The sequence below is a fragment of the Hevea brasiliensis genome, chromosome 12 (genome assembly GCF_030052815.1).
Source record: "Hevea brasiliensis isolate MT/VB/25A 57/8 chromosome 12, ASM3005281v1, whole genome shotgun sequence".
NCBI classification, from domain to species: Eukaryota; Viridiplantae; Streptophyta; class Magnoliopsida; order Malpighiales; family Euphorbiaceae; genus Hevea; species Hevea brasiliensis.
This window is the reverse complement of record NC_079504.1, coordinates 70,371,225-70,391,912: the sequence shown is the minus strand read 5'-3', so window position 1 is coordinate 70,391,912 and position 20,688 is coordinate 70,371,225. Positions and strand designations below refer to the sequence as shown.

The following is a 20,688-nucleotide window of genomic DNA, read 5'->3' as shown; positions in this document are numbered from 1 at the left end:
TGTAGTTAAATTGTGTAAATTAGACTTTGTAAATTCTGTACTATAAGGTGCATATTGAGTGTGGTTATAAGCTGCCAAAGTGACCAAAAATGTGTTGTGAAATGTGTTTAGGTTATGGTACAAAATAGAAATGGCATAAATGTATAACTTGGTAATGTTAAATGTGTCCTTTGATTGAGTGATGGACAATGTGCAATAGGGCAGTGTGTAATTTGGCCAAGAACCTTAAGTGTATGGCTCCAATTGGTATGAGACCAATTGGAGGTGAAACTAGGCACAAAATGTGCCAACTTTCATGAAGGAAGCTTACCAAAATTCTGCTTGGAAGGTAACTTGAAAAATGACCAAATCCGGATTAGTGCATTTAAGGCCTTGAAATTGACCATTTGGGCAGCAGTTAGTGTTTTGGCCATAACTCACTCAAAACAGGTCCAATTGACCTGAAATTTTTACCATGAATATTTGAGACATATATCTACAAGTCTTATGAAGACACCAAAGCCCAGAAATGACACCATTAGCAAGTCAAATAGCTTGCACAAGTTCAGGTCCAAAAACTGGCCGAACCTAAAATGACCTAAAATGACCTAAAGTGACCAATTTTGATGCACTTTGACCAGTAATAGTAAAATGACCATAACTTGGTCTACATAACTCAGAATGACCTGAAATTTTGCCCCGCGTGCAATAAGACATAGATCTACAAGTTTGTAGTTTTGACCAAAACCCGAAAACTGAGGGAACTAGGTCATCCGGTTAGGTCAAATTAGTATACCGGAATCCGACAAATTGCATTAAAGTATACTATACATGGAAATGAATTGGGTAACATGTACCAACACTAAAAGGCTATAAAATGTGACATATTGGTAACATTGAAACCTAATTCACCTAGACTACATCAAGGGTCGACATCTTAGGTTGAGTAAGGAAATAATAGAATTCGATAAATTAATTATTGAACCTTATTCTTAGAGACAGTTTAAATGACTACTGAAACACTTCAAATTGTGTGTTTCAGTTAGCAAAGACTCAGGGAAAGCGAAGGAAACACTGAGTCAGAGCCAAGAGACAGTTATTAAAGGTTTGTGCGCAATAGTTATTTCTTTTGAATTTTTCAATTGAAATAAATTATGATTATTTGTATGTTATTGTTTTAAATTGTATTTGTGCACAATAATTTTGAATTCTCATTTTCTACTTAAAAATTTATTTGAACATTATAGTTTTAAATTGTGTCTGTGCATAATACTTTTTATATTTACTGCTTTTACTAAAAAATTTATTTGGAGAATGAGTTATGAATAATTTTTTATTGTTTTGGCTTTGAGAATTTTATTTGAAAATTATTGTGTTGCCTACTTTGCAAATGGAAATTTTGAGATAAAATGTGTTTAGTGTTATCAGAGCAAAGTAGGGAAGGCGATACATAAAGCCTACTATTCTTGGGAACTCTCACGCGTGAACCCAGGAGCTTGCAGGGATGGCGATACGTAACGCCTGCAAGTGCTCTGATAAGTACACTATATTCCTCCCTCATTGATTTCGATTATTGGGGTGAGTGTGTCTTGTCGTGGTGCACAACACGGCATATGTGGAAAAATTGTGTCATGGCCTAAATTGTGTTATCGATTGGCAACACTGTATTCTTCAGTTATTTGATCAAATTGTGTTATTGATGGGTAAAACTATGTTATTCAGTTATTTGATCAAATTGTATTATTGATTGGCAAAACGGTATTGTTTATTTATTTGATCAAATTGTGTTATTGATTGGTAAAACTGTGTTACTCAGTTATTTGATCAAAATTGTGTCATATGAATTTTGTAAATTGTGAAATGGAATTGTGAATTATTTGATTTGTGAATTGTCAATAAAAGATTTATATACCGCATTTCAAATTGTTATTGTGCACCACTGAGACATTATCTCAGCGATAGCTTTTCATTGCTGTCACAGGTAAACAGACTGACAGGACAACAGACTAGGCTGCTAGTACTACACTGAGAGATCATCGGGTATATTGAGTATACCATAGTTTGCATTTTATATTATAATGTATGTTCACTGTATGTATATAGTGTTCTTGATTTTGAGCAGTTGTAAATTAAAGTTATACATTGAAGTTATAAAATAAATTGTGAATTATTTTGCCTTATAAAATTTGTACTATATTTCTTTTATCTCAGCCTTTGGAAATATTGAAAAATTATTGTGGATTTGAGTTGAGAAAAATATTGTGTTAATTAACTGTTGGAGTTTGAGATTGGGAAATATATTTGAAGTATTTTTTTTACAGGTTTTTGAAGAACTGTTTTATTTAAAATACAGATGGCACTCCGCCAAAATTTTTACAGAAATTACTAATAATTCAAATGTGTTAGCTGTTTCACTTCAGTTCAAAAAAAGTTTTTAACACCTGTAAATAGTGCTCACCACTGTAAAAAAAGTAAGAAAAGTTTTAAAATCTTTTGTAGTGTATTTAATGGGTTATCAGTAGACGAAGTTGGTAATTCATTAGGTATACTACGGGATCATGTTATGCCTTACAGAGGGGTAGGGTGTGACATGTTTTAGTGGTATCAGAGCTAGTTTTTAAATTCTGTTTTCACCTATAATTTGAATATTCTTTCTTCATAGTACAACTGCTTAATATCTTTGTTTGATACATACAGTACAATACATTATAAATATGCACTAACGGGAGGAAATCTCCTTGTGTTAATTGTTCAGGAGGTCTAAGATCCTCGAATTGACAATGGAAGAGGGTGATCGTTCAGTCGATCAATCGATAGAGGCTGAGGTACAAGTTGAGGCCCCAGCTCCACAAAGTGTCGAAGGCCCGACTGTACCAGTTTTACCGATACAAATTACTGCACAAATGGCCCAGCAAATGGCCACTTTCTTTCAACAAATGGCTGATAATCTGTCAGCCCAAGCCCAAGTACAGACCCAACCCCCCCAAGGGCAACATGAAATAGAGAAGAAGGAGAAACCTATGGGTCAGAGCTCAAGCAGTAATTTGAGGAAGAGAAAAGAATTTGAGGAGCCCCAAGCTCAGGGATATAACAGAGGTGGATCATCAAGGCAGAGACCACCAAGGTCCAGTCGTCGAACAACTAGAAGTTCCTACCCTCCCTGCCAATGTGAAACCTGTGGTAAAAATCATGGTGGGGTATGCTACAAGGCCATAGGAGCCTGTTATAACTGTGGAGGCATAGGACACTTTGCCAAGGACTGCACTAGTACCCGTAGAGTTGGACCACCTCCTACTACTGCTGAAGGGTTAGTTCAGAGCCCTGTCACCAGAGGTTCACAACCACCCAACAGAGGTAGAGGCAGGGGTAGAGGTAACCCAGCAGGCAGCCAAGGCACAGTGAATCAATCAGGGCAAGGTAGTGCTCCAGTCAGAGTCTATGCAATGAGACAGAGAGAAGAGGCCGAGACATCTAATGTTGTGGCTGGTACCTTCTCAACTTTTAATCAAGATGTATTTGTGTTATTTGATCCGGGTTCTACCCATTCTTATGTGAGTGCTAACATCATTGATTGCATTACTGTTCCATGTACAAAAATGGACTTTGAGGTGCTAGTAACAAGTCCGTTAGGACAAGAGGTCAGGGTTAATAGAATGTATAGGGATTGTCCTTTGGTGATCCAAGGATACACTTTTCTATCTGATCTCATTGAAATGCCCTTTAGAGATTATGATATCATCTTGAGCATGGATTGGTTAGCCAGGCATCACGCCATGATTGACTGTAGACTGAAGACAGTCACTTTTGGTCTCCCTCAATACAGTGATGTGGTAATACATGGGGAGAGGTAGCTATTGCCATCAAACATCATTTCGGCTGCACTAACCAGAAAAATGATCAGAAAGGGGTGTGAAGCATACTTGGCACATGTGGTAGACACCCAAGTGGGGAGTCCAGCATTGAGGGACATCCCTACAGTATATGACTTTTCAGATGTGTTTCCTGATGAATTGCCAGGATTACCTCCAGAAAGAGAGGTGCAGTTTGAAATTAATGTTATGCCTAGTGTGGATCCAATCTCCATAACACCATATAGAATGGCACCAACAGAGTTGAAAGAGTTGAAGATACAGTTGTAAGAACTACTTGAAAAGGGTTTCATCTGCCCTAGTGTGTCACCATGGGGAGCGCCAGTTTTATTTGTTAAGAAGAAGGATGGCACTCTTCGTTTATGTATTGTTTGACCTAGAATCTGCACACTTTTATGTTAGTGTTAGAATTATATGTTCTGTTGTTATTCCTTTACAGGGGAATAAATTTTGATGCATTAGTGATTAGTCCTTTAAGATAAGGATTGTGATAATAAGTGAAATTAGTTTTGAAAGAGTTTATAGGCGACAAGTATTTTCTAACGCACCATAAATTATAAAGCTAAACGGCAAGCCTACTTAATGTAAGGCAAGAGGACGTAAAAGTAAGTTATAGTAATAGAATTGCTCTAGATGAGGGCAAGGATGTTACTGTTAGTAATTGTTAATGGATATTGTAATTAGAATAAGATTCGAATATCAGTAAATTCGAAAAGGATAAAATATCAAAAAATTTGATCTATTGGGATGTATCGTAGTAACTATGCAATGTTCTTGATGTTTGTACTGTAAGCTGCAGATTACAATACTGACTTGAGATTATTGTGTAGAGCTACATACTACTCAATAGTATACCAAGATGAGAATAGTTGCCAACAGCATCTGTTTTGGTATAGTTATGCCAAGACAAAATTTAATTGTTAGAAATAAGTTTGAAAATTCTACTTAGGGATTTAAAACTCAAAATTTAGAAAATCGAAAGGTTATAGTTTAGTACAAAAGGAAGTAAGTTATAAAATATTAATAGATAAAAAGAATTGTGGAAGTAAAAATTTGAACTGTTGGTTCAGATATAACAAAGAAATGTTACGAATGTAAGGAAGACTATTGACTAGAATGGTCAGAGGACCAATGACTAGATAAATCATTCTAACATGACCTCAAGGGTCATTCAAGAAGGAACATGAATCAAAATATTAGACAGCACAATAGCAAGAGAAGATTGGTATTATACAAACAAATTAAATGTTGTATTTGATTGTTAAAAGTCTTATACAAATTCGAGGAAAAGAAGATTATATGATCCTATAGAAAGGAGAAAATAAAGATGGCTATTGGGTAAAATTTCGTGGACGAAATTTATTTTAAGGGGGGAAGAATTGTAACACCCCTATGTTTGGTTGTGCGTTCTACTGTTCTAGCGACCAGTGTTGTCCGGACAGTTAGGATGCCTGGAACTACACTTAGATATGGATGAGGAGACATAAAATAACGAAATACAAGAAAAACAAAGGAAAAATAATAGCAATGAAATGTAACCAAGTTAAACGAGCCGAGAACCCTAGCGATGGGTGACCTCACCGGGAAGTCGCGACGTGGACCGTTGACTAGCCCTGGACAGCGAGAAACCCTGGAAAATATTTTTAGGACTCAAATAAATGTCTATTGAAGTATAAATACCATTAGAAATATCAAAGAAAAATTAATTAATTAGTACAAAGAAAAGTGAGAAATCGAAAAACGGATAAAACTCGGTGTTACCGAAAAATTGGGAATACAACCCGAATAGGGGCATTGTGATCATTTGACACCCCGAGTTGTCTTTTGACCTAAATGTCCATTAAAAATAAATGATATTACACTTGGAAAATGTCATGAAAAATTAAATTAGTGGTACCTAATGTAAATAGCAAAAATGGGGAGTTAAATGTGGGAAAATGAAACTTATGAATAAACTAACATTAAAATTCAATAGTGCTCCACTAACTCACCAAAGTGGACCACTTAATCTTCATCTTGGACCAGAAGATTCTCATCTTCCTCAAACTCTCAAGTTCAGCCGAAAATGGAAGAAGAACTATCCACCATTGCCGTCCACCTTGGAGCTCCATGCAAGCATGATCCAAGCCATGTTTTCACTAGCTCCCTTCATTAAAAGTTGTCCATACACCTTGGGCAGTAGATAGGCAGCAAGAAGACCAAGTTTTGGAGAGGTTTTGAAGAGTTTCCAAAGTGGTAAGTATGTGTTTTTGATTATTGCTTCATTAAAGTTTGTGAGGATGTTATGGGTACTTGAATTGTGGAGAGAGTTTTGGAGATTGATGTATTAAGGGAGATGTGTATTTTTGGCAGCCATGGAAACTCCTTAAGGGCAGTTTATTCTTGCTTGTAAATGGTAGATTAAAGAGTTGATTAAGTGTCTATATGTGTGGGAATAAATTGGGTGATGTATACTAAGTATATGTGAATGTATACTTGAATTTGGAAGCTTGGAACTTTATTCAAAGTGAGGTACAAATCGGCAGCTTGAATTGTGAACCATAAAAAAATTGTTTCATGGTTTGGTTTATGGAATATTATTGTTGAATTGCAGTACTTGTTATGGCAGCTTGTGTATGTGTATAAGGGTTTGAGTTTGGACATGTAAATGAGCCATATTATGTAGTTAAATTGTGTGTAAATTAGACTTGGTAAATTCTGTACTATAAAGTGCTTATTGAGTGTGCTTATAAGCTGCCAAAGTGACCAAAAATGTGTTGTGAAATGTGTTTAGGTTATGGTACAAAACAGAAATGGCATGAATATGTAACTTGGTAATGTTAAATGTGTCCTTTGATTGAGTGATGGACAATGTGCAATAGGGCAGTGTGTAATTTGGCCAAGAACCTTAAGTGTGTGGCTCCAATTGGTATGAGACCAATTGGAGGTGAAACTAGGCACAAAATGTGCCAACTTTCATGAAGGAAGCTTACCAAAATTCTGCTTGGAAGGTAACTTGAAAAATGACCAAATCCTGATTAGTGCATTTAAGGCCTTGAAATTGACCATTTGGGCAGCAGTTAGTGTTTTGGCCATAACTTACTCAAAACAGGTCCAATTGACCTGAACTTTTTACCATGAATAGTTGAGACATATATCTACAAGTCTTATGAAGACACCAAAGCCCAGAAATGACTATAAGCAAGTCAAATAGCTTGCACAAATTTGAGTCCAAAAACTGGCCGAACCTAAAATGACCTAAAATGACCTAAAGTGACCAATTTTGATGCACTTTGACCAGCAATAGTAAAATGACCATAACTTGGTCTACATAACTCAGAATGACCTGAACTTTTGCCCCGCGTGCAATAAGACATTGATCTACAAGTTTGTAGTTTTGACCGAAACCCGAAAACTGAGGGAACTAGGTCATCCGGTTAGGTCAAATTAGTATACCGGAATCCGACAAATTGCATTAAAGTGCACTATAAATGGAAATGAATTGGGTAACATGTACCAACACTAAAAGGCTATAAAATGAGACATATTGGTAACATTGAAACCTAATTCACCTAGACTGCATCGAGGGTCGACATCTTAGGTTGACTAAGGAAATAATAGAATTCGATAAATTAATTATTGAACCTTATTCTTAGAGACAGTTTAAATGACTACTGAAACACTTCAAATTGTGTGTTTCAATTAGCAAAGACTCAGGGAAAGGGAAGGAAACACTGAGTCAGAGCCAAGAGACAGTTATTAGAGGTTTGTGCGCAATAGTTATTTCTTTTGAATTTTTCAATTGAAATAAATTATGATTATTTGTATGTTATTGTTTTAAATTGTGTTTGTGCACAATAATTTTGACTTCTCATTTTCTACTTAAAAATTTATTTGAACATTATAGTTTTAAATTGTGTCTGTGCACAATACTTTTTATATTTACTGCTTTTACTAGAAAATTTATTTGGAGAATGAGTTATGAATAATTTTTTATTGTTTTGGCTTTGAGAATTTTATTTGAAAATTATTGTGTTGCCTACTTTGCAAATGGAAATTTCGAGATAAAATGTGTTTAGTGTTATCAGAGCAAAGTAGGGACAGCGATACGTAACGCCTACTATTCTTGGGAACTCTCACGCATGAACCCAGGAGCTTGCAGGGATGGCGATACGTAACGCCTGCAAGTGCTCTGATAAGTACACTATATTCCTCCCTCATTGATTTCGATTATTGGGGTGAGTGTGTCTTGTCGTGGTGTACAACACGGCATGTGTGGAAAAATTGTGTCATGGCCTAAATTGTGTTATCGATTGGCAACACTGTATTCTTCAGTTATTTGATCAAATTGTGTTATTGATGGGTAAAACTGTGTTATTCAGTTATTTGATCAAATTGTGTTATTGATTGGCAAAACGGTATTGTTCAGTTATTTGATCAAATTGTGTTATTGATTGGCAAACTGTGTTACTCAGTTATTTGATCAAAATTGTGTCATATGAACTTTGTAAATTGTGAAATGGAATTGTGAATTATTTGATTTGTGAATTGTCAATAAAAGATTTATATACCGCATTTCAAATTGTTATTGTGCACCACTGAGACATTGTCTCAGCGATAGCTTTTCATTGTTGTCACAGGTAGACAGACTGACAGGACAGTAGACTAGGCTACTAGTACTACACTGAGAGATCGTCGGGTATATTGAGTATACCATAGTTTTCATTTTATATTGTAATGTATGTTCACTGTATGTATATAGTGTTCTTGGTTTTGAGCAGTTGTAAATTAAAGTTGTACATTGAAGTTGTAAAATAAATTATGAATTATTTTGGCTTGTAAAATTTGTACTATATTTCTTTTATCTCAGCCTTTGGAAATATTGAAAAATTATTGTGGATTTGAGTTGAGAAAAATATTGTGTTAATTAATTGTTGGAGTTTGAGATTGGGAAATATATTTGAAGTGTTTTTTTATAGGTTTTTGAAGTACTGTTTTATTCAAAATACAGATGGCACTCTGCCAAAATTTTTACAAAAATTACTAATAATTTAAATGTGTTAGCTGTTTCACTTCAGTTCAAAAAAAGTTTTTAACACTTGTAAATAGTGCTCACCACTGTAAAAGAAGTAAGAAAAGTTTTAAAATCCCTTGTAGTGTATTTAATGGGTTATTAGCAGACGAAGTTGGTAATTCATTAGGTATACTACGGGATCATGTTATGCCTTACAGAGGGGTAGGGTGTAACATAGATGATAGGCTTTTAGGTGAAATGTTGCAGGAATGAACCTTCCCACATTGAAAAGAAAGGAAAAGTGAAAGGTATTCATAAGGATATATCTCGCCTAACTATATAGCATGCTTTTAGGCCCAATGATAGAGAGGCTCGCAGGACAAATTTAAAATAAGTTGCAAGATTAACAACTCCAAAACAAATTGCAAAATAAGAGCAAAAAATTTCTTTGTGTGGTGCCGAAACTAAGGATCATTAACTTGGTCACAAATGGTAGGCTTTAGGTAAAATGTTGCAGAAATGAACCATCCTACATTGAAAAGAAAGGAAAAGTGAATGGTATTTATAAGGACATGGCTTGCCTAACTACATAGCGCTTTTTGGACCCGATGATGGAGAGGCTCACGAGACAAACTTGCGAGGATATGGGATTAAAGCAAATATATAGTTAGGCCAATTTATTACTATCACGACTCAATTTTATGGGTCAGATCAGTACTACAACATGAGTAGACATAAGGCCCCCACAATCTGTAATAAGTCTTAGTATTTAGTAATTCCATAATCAAGCCTAAGCTCACTTAAATAATAATAATAATAATAATAATAATAATAATAATAATAATAATAATAATTTAATTCAAATATGGGAATTCCAACTCTATCCAATTCACAGCACAATAGTATAGTTGAAATATTGACACCATTTAGAAATCATATTATCAACAATAAAAATATAAATAAATAATATTTTAAATCTTTAAATTTTATTTTAAAAATTTCTAGGTGTTACATTTATAGTATAGATTAGTCATAGTATAAAATGGGAAAGAGGAAGGAAAATTTTTCAAAAGAGAAAAGGATGATAATAATTTAAAATGAGCATTTAAAATTTTTTAGGATAAAGTGCACTTAAGTGTCATGTAAGCATTTAGAGTCTGTGCTTTCTTTTTTTGGCACTTAAGAAAATTGTGCTTCCCAGCCTTTTGCACTTAAATCCAAAAAAAAATAATAGCATTAAAATTGTTGATGTGGCACTGACATCAACACTAGTCATGTCAATGATACGCGCATCTCAACCACGTCAATGATACGCCTGCGCATCTCAGCCACGTCAATGCATATCTAATATCATTAGTCACTTTATTACTTAAGTGTTAACAGCGTTATATCATAGATCCCTTAAATGTAAAAGTGAAATTTCAAGTCGGTTTTAATAAAATGCATAAACCACATGATACTAAGTGCACTTTTTTAATAATTTTATCTCAATTTCTAATGAACAAAATTAATGTGGATAGCACTTCCGTAATAATTAACTAAAATAAAAATATTTGTTAAATTAGGAAACTCACATAATCGTAATTAAATATTAATTTTTAAAAATTATGTGGCCCATACATATATAGATCCCATATATTAAAAAATATATATCTACATTATAATCTGTTGTCACATAAGTAGCTCAAACTTAATTCAATTTTATCCATTAAATAAAATTCCAAATAATATTATAAATTAATACAACCAATTTCAATGTTCTTTTTTTTTTTTAAGAATTTTGGTAGGTAATTGATTCAATATCATCATGTTCATGATTCCTGCAGAGCAATTTTTTGTCAAGTTTTTGTGGTAAATATCAGCAAAGTAATTTTGTAATTAACCTAGGAAATTGGAAAAAACATGATTTCTGATTATTTTAGGTACCAGATTGGCGTGAGCTTTTATTATTGTTCTCAATTCTTTTGTCCGTTACAGCTGATAAGCAATGAACAGAAGAAACGTATTCCCACATAAGCATGACATATATAAGGCTGAAAATTAAATGCTTTTAGATATTACTATGAGAATAATACACTTTAAGTAGGCGGTGGAACAACCAGGACTCTGATTGCCATTAAATCCTACACCAAATGTCACATAATGCAATAAAACTCGGCCTATTATTGGAATGCCTCACGTAATCTCATTAAATGGAAATTCATGCAATGCCAACTTCATATATTCAATATATATTGTCATCACTTTTGATTCTAAAGCCACAACATATATAAATCCACAAAAATTTATCAAAAATTCATGAAATTTAAAATTTATAGATTTTATAATTGTTTATTTTAATGATTTTAAATAATTTCACTTATTTAGTATGTTGATAAAATCTATGAAATTGAAAAATATTTTTGAAGTAAAAAATATTTATAAAATCACTCATTTTTTTTCTTTAATTAGAATCTTTGTATCATCAAGCTAGTTTCTGCGCACCAAGTTTTGGTCTCTTCCATGGACAATTTTAAGGACGCATTCATACATCGATTTGGTGTATTCAAAATAAATAATTATGAACTACTCTCTAACAGAGTTAAGCCCTGATAGAAAAATAATGGTAACTCTATTTTTACTGATGGAACTAACTTTATTGGGTAAGATCTCTTGTTCATTAAAATAGAAATTTAACATTTCATCTCTTAATGAAAATTTTAAAAACCATTAATTTAAAAAGAAAAATTTAGCCGATGTTAAATTTTATAAATTCATGAATTTTATCTTATTTTCTCTAAAATAAATTAAGCAAATTTATGAATTCTTCAAAATCTCTCATCCAAATACTTTCACCATCAAACATTAATTAAGTTTCAAACATAATATTATATATCAGATGGGCTAATTGTGTGTGTACAGCCAACCCAAGTTTAAGCATGATGAACTGACAGGAGTATTCGGTGCCGACTGCAATTGTTGCTTGAGGACGTGATTGACTTTTCTTGCCGGATTCTTACCACTGCATTGAAGTATCGCTGCAAGCTTTAGTACTAAGCTTGAAGGACGTTATTGACTTTTATTGCTGGCTTAAATTTCTATCACACTAGATGCCACTCTAGTATGGTGCATGTCTTCTCTCCAATCTTTTAGACTAACATGCTGTCACGCATGCAGGGCAGGAAATTGTCAACATCAGAAGTTTTGTTTTCATGTGCTAAAGAGATCAATACTTCAATAGAATTGTAAGGCATCAAACTTAAATTTTATAATAAATAGAGAAGAATAGAATGATGAATATCCATCTCCTTCATTTGTTAAATCTCAAACTAAATTTGGTTTTTTCCCTATCATTATGCGTGCATATAGGTAAAGTAAACCTATAGTGGTACTGCCCACACGCACATTAGAAAGAATCACCTAGGCATTCAACCTAGTGGTACATGCAAAGAGATTCGAATTCAAATTTTCATTGCTAATTAAATCAAGTCACCAACTCAACAATTTAGATTAGGAGGCTAATAACGGATACAATATTTAGATTTTTGCAGTTAAACCTAAAGAGTTAAATGTAACATTTATACATAATTATTTTATACTCACAATTTGAGTATTTTAAAATTTACTTTTATTACTTGAAACAAAATTAATATATATATATATATATAAATCATTAATTTCTTTTTATATAATTGGATCCGGATTGGGATTCGAACGTGATACCTCACAACCATGGAAACAAATCTAGTATCATTGAGTTAAAGATTGAATCACTAATTATTTAATTTAATTGAATTAATAAAAAATAATTTTTTAAATTTTAAAATATGCCTCATTAAATTTGTTTAATTGGGTCAAAAAATTTATATTTTAAATTTTTTGATAAAAAATTTTTTTGTCAAATATACAATTCTATTAAAACATATCCACATTCAATCTACCTCAATTAAAAATTAAAATTTTGAGGGTGATTGTCTCTGTCCATCTCCTTGAATATATTTTGATAAATATATAGATAGAGTTCATTAAAAATAAATCATTTACAAGAAAAGAATTTAAAAGAATTCTTTACCCAATCATGTATGAATTTTATTTTTTTTATTTAAAATTTTTTAAATTAAAAAGAATAAATTTTTTTCATTTTAAATATAAAAATTAATTAAAAAATCAATTAAATTAAATTAATTCAACATTTCAAATAAGGAATGTATTGTGATTCATGAAATCCACATGTTAACGATTAACTAATGGTTCGTTGGTGTGTCAAAGCAAGCTATTTGGGATGTTGCAAAATGAGATGATATGTGACCACAATCTTAAAAGATACTTCTAGTAATTGCTATGGCAACATCTAGAAGTTAAACCCATATATTCGGAGTTGTAGTTCTAGCTAGGTTCATGTACCTATAGAATATGGTCCTTGAGGAGTCCAATATTAGTTACCCACTTGTTAAGTATATAATTTCGTGTTGTTAAGGTTAACAATTAACATATCCCTTTCAAAAATTGGACCCACTTGATGGATGGCTCAAAATTATCTTTGCTGTCTTGCATAAATGTCATAGCCAATTTCAGCTCTAAAACAAGATTCATCAACGCCTAGCCTTGTTTAATTAAATGGCTAAAGTTATAATTACTCATCTAACAGTGTTAAATATTAATTTTCACTTTCTTAATTTTTTATAAAAAAAAAAATTATTAATCACGATATGCATGATGAAATTTATGTCTTTTTTAATGATAAAATTAAAATCGATTAAATTTATTTAATTTTTATGCTGTTACGCTCCTAATTCTAAATAAAATCTTAACAGAATGCTAACGTATATAGATATCTTTTCTAATCAAAAGATCTTATATGATTTATTTGTTCTAGCTCGCTATGAGTGATAAATACATGTCCCAAATGTATAAAAGTTATTGAATCTTTATATGTAAATGATCAAATACGTTGAAAGAGTGGTAAAAATGAATTTTCTAAAATTAAATGAGAGCATCAAAAAATTAATGAGGAATATATTATCTAAAGTTAGCATCAATATGCGAAAGCCGTAACGTGTGTGGTCGCTTTGTTTATATAATGAGAGCATCAAAATTTAATTAAGAAAATGTTTGGCTTAATTTAAGCTATAAGTATTTAAAATTTTAATTAATTATATATTTAATTAAAGTATTTATAAGTGGCCAATAAGTAGATAACATATTTAGTAAAAAAAAATTATAAGCATATTTATTATTAAAATTACTAAAAAAGTATTAAATGAGGAATTTGGCAGAATTTTAAAATCAAATAACACTAATATGATAATGTGTTTGGTGAAACTAATTTATAAGCATGTTGCATATATACACTAAAATAAAAAACTGTCCTCTTTAGCTTAAAAGCCCAGAAAAATTATACATAAACTGCTTAATCTATTTTTAGAATTTATAAGATGGTTTGAATAGCTTATAAACTAACATAAATACTTCTAAAACATGAGTTTCAATGATACTAAAGTCATCATCATAATTGTCAGAATTTGAATTTCGGAGGTAGTTGCTAAAAAAAAATTAACTAAAATTAAAGTCCCATAATTAATGGTGAAAATTGAAATTATATAATGAATATAATTTTAAATGATGAATTACTAGTAATTTAATTAACCAACTCCATCATTGAATTATATTATTAGGGTGAGGCTCATATGTATAAATTGCCTGTGAAAATATATATCACCTAGCTAAGAGTTCATCTCTAAGATGATCTGACCATTGTTTTCTCAACTTTCCCTTTCATACATTTAAGTCACATATAGATGGGAATTACTTATTTAACATCATAGAGTTCTTCATAATTTGCCAACCTTTAAGTCACCACCCTCTTATGGGGCAAAGTTTAATTAGAAGAGCCCACTCTGCCTCCCATCATCTCTTTTGTTTTATTTTAGGATGTTTACATCTCTCTTTCGCTAACCATATATTATTGCATATTAATGTTTACAACCATCAACCTTATTTCTCTTCCATACATTATCACCATTAATAGGAAAGGTTAGTGGTTGATGAAACACCACATATCACTCATGCAACCACATTATCTTTCTCTATTGCCAACAATTCTAACTGCCATTCTCTTCACTCTCCCCTCTCAATCCCACAAATTGTTTCACATTTATATGTGACAATGAATTTTTTTAAATTCCTCAGTTTTACAAGTTTTTTCAGTTAAATTCTTAATTTTTTTTTAATTGCTTTATATACTAAATTCTTGATCTTTTATTAAAATTTCGTCCAAAATAATTTATGGCACCAATAAAAAAAATATATCTTAAGACCATTGAATTTAGCATGTTCTATTTGCTGAACTCCTCAATTTTTGTGGTTTTATTTATTGAGTTCTTGAGTTTTTTTTTATTTTTTTTATATAAAAATTTAAATTTTGGACCTCACAATTTTGAAAATTAATGACATATATACACTGAATGTAAATCTTCTTTTCTTTTTCAATAGTGTCATACAAATAAAATAGTATATAAGATTAATCACGTGCTTTATAAAGGCTAGAAAAAAAAAACTGCTTGAAGTGAATTTTATTAAAAATTCAAGGGCTTAATGAGTAACGATAAATAAAAATTAAGGAATTCAATAAACAAATTTTAAAAATTTCAGGGGTCTAAATATATATATATATATATATATATATATATATATATATATATATATATATATATATATATATATATATATATATTTCCTCTATATATATAGTAGGATAGGTAACCCAGTCCAAAATTGATCATTTCTGATTGAAAAAAGTTCTCCTTGTCATGACTCCTCCCACAGCTTGGCAATGGCTAAGCCTTGCTGGTATCATATGGCTACAATCTGTAAATGGAACAAACACAAACTTTCCTGCATACTCATCCCAACTCAAACAGCTCCTCTCTTTGTCTCAACTTCAGCTTAACAATCTTGCCTTTGCCTCAGATGCTGGAAAACTATTCGGTTTCTTTTCAGGCATTGCTGCTTTTTACCTTCCCTTATGGCTGGTTCTCTTGATCGGTTCTACTCTTGGTTTGATTGGTTATGGAGTGCAATATCTCTTCATAACAAATTATATTTCCTCTCTTTCCTATACCCATATCTTCTTACTCACCGTTGTTGCAGGAAACAGTATTTGTTGGATTAACACAGTTTGCTATGTAGTTACCATTAGGAACTTCCCCTCTGATCGCCAAGTAGCTGTGGGATTATCCACCAGCTATCAAGGATTAAGTGCTAAGATATATACAGTAATTGTTGATGCCTTGTTCGTTTCTTTTCCTGAAAAAAAAGCTAAAGCTTATCTTCTTTTTAACTCCATCTTACCATTTCTGGTTAGTGTGCTAGCTGCACCTGTAGTTAGAGATATTATTAATATTGTAAATGGCAAGAACATGAAAAGTGGGTTCATGGTAATGTTTATTATAACTATAGCTACTGGAATTTATGCTGTGATCACTAGTTTGAGGTCCATGCCAAGTGGGTTACCACCTTTTGGTAATGCAATTGGTGTTCTGGTGTTTCTCTTGGCTCCCCTTGTAATCCCATTGGCAGTGAAGATCAGAGAAATTTTAGCAGCAAAATCATGGATAAACAGAGAGGCAAAGGTTTATAATTTTACCGTGGAAGAGAATGTTAATGCGGAACGAATGGAGAATGGGGTGAAAGAAGGAGACGACACAAGGGAAGCTATTGAGCTAGGTGTGAAGGAAGAAATTGGAGTGAAATTAATGTTAAAGAGATTGAATTTTTGGTTATATTTCTTTATATATTTATCTGGTGCAACACTTGGGCTTGTATATTTGAACAACTTGGGACAAATAGCGGAGTCTCGTGGATGTTCAAGGACTTCTTCTTTGGTTTCTTTGTCTTCCTCATTTGGCTTCTTTGGTCGGCTCATGCCATCCCTTGTGGACTACTTTTTCCCAAGGTAAATTCAATTTCTTTTCCAAAGTCTTCCTTTCTTTTCACATGTTGACAGTCACTAGAATTCTTTCTTTCTTTCCTCTTCCTTCTTCTTTTTCTTTTCTCATTCTTTGTGGGGTTGTTGGGATTTTATTGATTCTACTTACCTTTGGTTGCTAATTAATACATATTAACGTCTTAAGTTGATAAATTTAAGAAGCCTATTGACTTTGGTGGCTTTTCTTGGTCCAAAAAGGATTTCCCCTTATCATTCAATTTCTTTTGGATTTTGCAGGAGCAAGCTCATTATTTCAAGGCCAGCTTCTATAGCAGTACTAATGATTCCAATGGCAGGAGCATTCTTCTTACTTCTAAACGCATCCAATATCTCTCTCTACATTAGCACTGCAATTATCGGTATTTGTACTGGAGCAATTACTTCTATTTCTGTATCCACAACAACAGAGCTATTTGGCACCAAGAATTTCAGCGTCAACCATAATCTAGTAGTTGCCAATATTCCAATTGGATCCTTCCTTTTTGGGTATTTTGCTGCCCTTCTTTATCACAAGGAAGGTAATGAAGATGGAAAATGCATGGGGATGCAGTGTTATAGGAGCACTTTCATTATCTGGGGCTCACTTTGTTTTCTTGGTGCTACCTTAGCTTTAATTCTATGTGCTCGGATGAGAAAGTTCTACTCGCAACTTACATAGATCACATATTAATAGGTCTACGCACAGTAATTACATATATATTTTGTGTACTCACATGTTAAAATTTTAAATCTTATGCCTGACTCGCCTTATAATTTTGAGAAACAAAGGACAGAAATATAAACTTTTTAAATGTTATATAAGATATGTAAGTATTGCAAGACTTTATATTAATACATGAATATAATTATTCTCATTAGTGACTTCTGATCAAATCATTATGTCATCCTTACAAATTTCTTGAGTATGTTGCATTTCTCAGGTGTTTGAAGAATTAATGAATGGAATTCACAAATGTTCGCTTGTGGATTTAAGAATATATATATATCGAGTTCATAATAAATCAGCATTAGGGAAGTTTGTTGATTTTGCAATCTTTGTTTGGTTTGAATCTATGTTGCCAATTATTTGGGGAACATTTGTTTTGTTGCCTTTTCACATTGGGAAGCCTTTTAGCTCTTCAAAATAGTGTGATTTGACGTCAAACAACGATATACCATATGAGCAACGTAAAAGGGCAGTGTGAATATATAGAAATTAAAATTTGAAACCAATTAGGTAGGCTGCTTTTGTTGGCCATTACCTTGCTTTCATGATCTTAATATGGAGAGGCTGTGGAATTCTTTTTATTATTATTATTATTATTATTATTATTATTATTATTATTATTATTATTATCTTCTATGTTTGTTTTATAATTTATATAAAAAAAAAACTAATTCTTTTTAGAGTTTGTGACTTTCTCTCCCAATGATACTTTATTCAATGATTAAACATGAGTTATCCCTTTTGAAATGCAGTGAGTCTTACCACTGCTCTTATTACTTGTTGATGAAGTTTAATTATATTCTAAGAATAGGAAAATTCTTATGTATATGATTTATTATATATTTAAGATAAAAATATGTGAGACCCATATATTTAATGGATGAATTTCATCAAATATTTTGTATATTTGATTCATAATATATAGAGTATACACAAGAAAAATCACTAAAAATAATAGCGTTTAGTTATTTATTTTTTAAATGAATTCATAATTTTCCTTTTACAGAATTCATTATTAAACGGTGCAGATTTCTGTGAGTACCTCGTAAAAACTATTAAAAAAAAAGAAGAGAGAAGAAAGAAAGAAAGAATTTGAGCCACCGGATTATAGTCTGAGTGAGTGCTGGTGGAATTTATTTTTTAATCTATTAATTTGAATTTTATTTTTGTGGTCAATACTTAAAAAATATTTTTCAATATGCTAATATTGAGATAAAATTATAATTTTAAATCTCATAAACTAAATCAGATATATATGATGAAATTTAAAATGTTTATATTTAAGTATGGTTGGAGAATGGGTAACACAATAAATTATTGGTAGAATTTGATTTTTAATTTTATAATTGCCTAAAGATAATAGAGAAAAATATTCATAAAAATTAATAAAAGAGCTATTTAAATAGACATATTCTTTGATAACAAATTAAAATAGAATTATAATTAATAATTTAATTCAAATTAAAATAGTATTGATATAAATGAAAATAGAATTAGAATTAATAGTTTAATTCTAATTAAAATAGGATTATTAAAGCTCCTATTATAAAGACATTAATTGAATGCAATTTAAAAGAAAATTAGAATAACAATATTATTAAAATATAATATAAGAATGCAACATAAATAGAAAATATGAATGAGAGAAAACATGAAGGTTCAGTTTCAATAATAATAAAGGCTAAATTACAACAATAATCATACTAAGCCTTTTATAACTTTTTTTTAAATTTTAGCTAAATATTTTAATTTTATCAATTTAATCAAAAACATTTTATATTGTCTTTAATTTTGATATAAATTAAATTAAAACAATTGAATTTATCAAAAGACAAAATAATTCAACTATTTTTACTTATTATCAATTTTAATAATTCCTTTTAATTTTATAAATTTTTTAATTGTTTTTTAATACTTTTATTAATTTTAGCATATTTTAATAATTAAACAATATGCATGTCTAAAATTATTATCTTTAATTTTAAAACTTCTAATTTCTCTCTACTTTATTATATTTTTAATTCACATCTTTCCACCATTTTTATCTCAAATTTAACACCTAATTAATAATTGAAAAAACTCAATAATTTAAACATTAAATAAATGTAAATAATATAACCAAAGGAAATCTAATTATAACACACATATGGATGGAAAGAAATTAATTAAAATAAAATTTTATTTAAATTAGTAAAATAATATTTTTATCAATTTGAGAATAATTGTGAAAATTGATAAAAAAAAATTAAAAGGATCGGATAATATAATAATGTAGGAAAGTTTTTAAATTATTTTTGTTGACTAAATTGTTCAATTAAGCTAATAATAATAATAATAATAAAGCGAGAAAGAAAGAAAAGCCCCCATTTGGACTATCACTTATAGTTATAATTAAGGCTCATGATTATTATTTTTTTATTCAAAGGGTAAAAAGAAAAAAAAATTCTTGAATGACAATGCTGCTTAGTAATAATTTTTAAAGTAGTATTTAATATTTTAATTATAGTTAAAATATTATTTTTTTTATTTATATTATTTAGTGATATAATATTTATAATCGTATATAGAGATTAAAGAAGTAGTTTATGAAAAATTATCATTTCTAATTTTTAGATATTGAGAGAGTATTTTGATTAAAGTCAATAAAGTATTACTATTATTTTTGCATTTAACAGCTAATTTAACAGTTATTTTTACCAAATAATTTTATTTTAAATCATTATATAAATAGTTAATCACTAACAATTAATTTTTATCAGTTAACGGCTAGTAAATTAGTGAACAATTAATAAAATAATTAACGGCTATTAAAATAGCTAACATTATCTTATCTTTCACTCAAATAAGGTAATTAAACTTAATGTAGTATATAAAAACTAATTATTAATAGAGAGACCAACTATAATTTGTTTTTATATACAATCAGCTAATCCCCTGGTCTCAAAATTTATATTTTTTCTTTAAAAAATTAAAAAATAAAAATTTCTTTTATTTTTTAATATTCCAATTAAACAACAAAAACTTTGTTATTTATTCATAAGATAATTTTCTCTATTATTGTTATTATTATTATAGAAATAAATAGAGACTCATAAAAGCATTTATTTAATTTAAGCAATTATATTTTCACTTTAGTGAAACATCGCGAATTCTTGAAAGATACACAAGATAAAAG

At 30.6% G+C, this 20,688-nt stretch overlaps 1 protein-coding gene across 1 annotated transcript; it reads left to right on the top strand.

Annotated features, from left to right (window-relative positions):
- Window positions 1-15,564: 15,564 nt before the first annotated feature.
- Window positions 15,565-17,664, top strand: LOC110667955 (protein NUCLEAR FUSION DEFECTIVE 4). Its single transcript, XM_021828967.2, has 2 exons — window positions 15,565-16,774; window positions 17,045-17,664. Exons 1-2 carry the CDS (start codon window positions 15,630-15,632, stop codon window positions 17,463-17,465), a joined length of 1,566 nt encoding a protein of 521 aa, XP_021684659.2. The 5' UTR covers window positions 15,565-15,629; the 3' UTR covers window positions 17,466-17,664.
- The last annotated feature ends 3,024 nt before the right edge of the window (window positions 17,665-20,688 follow it).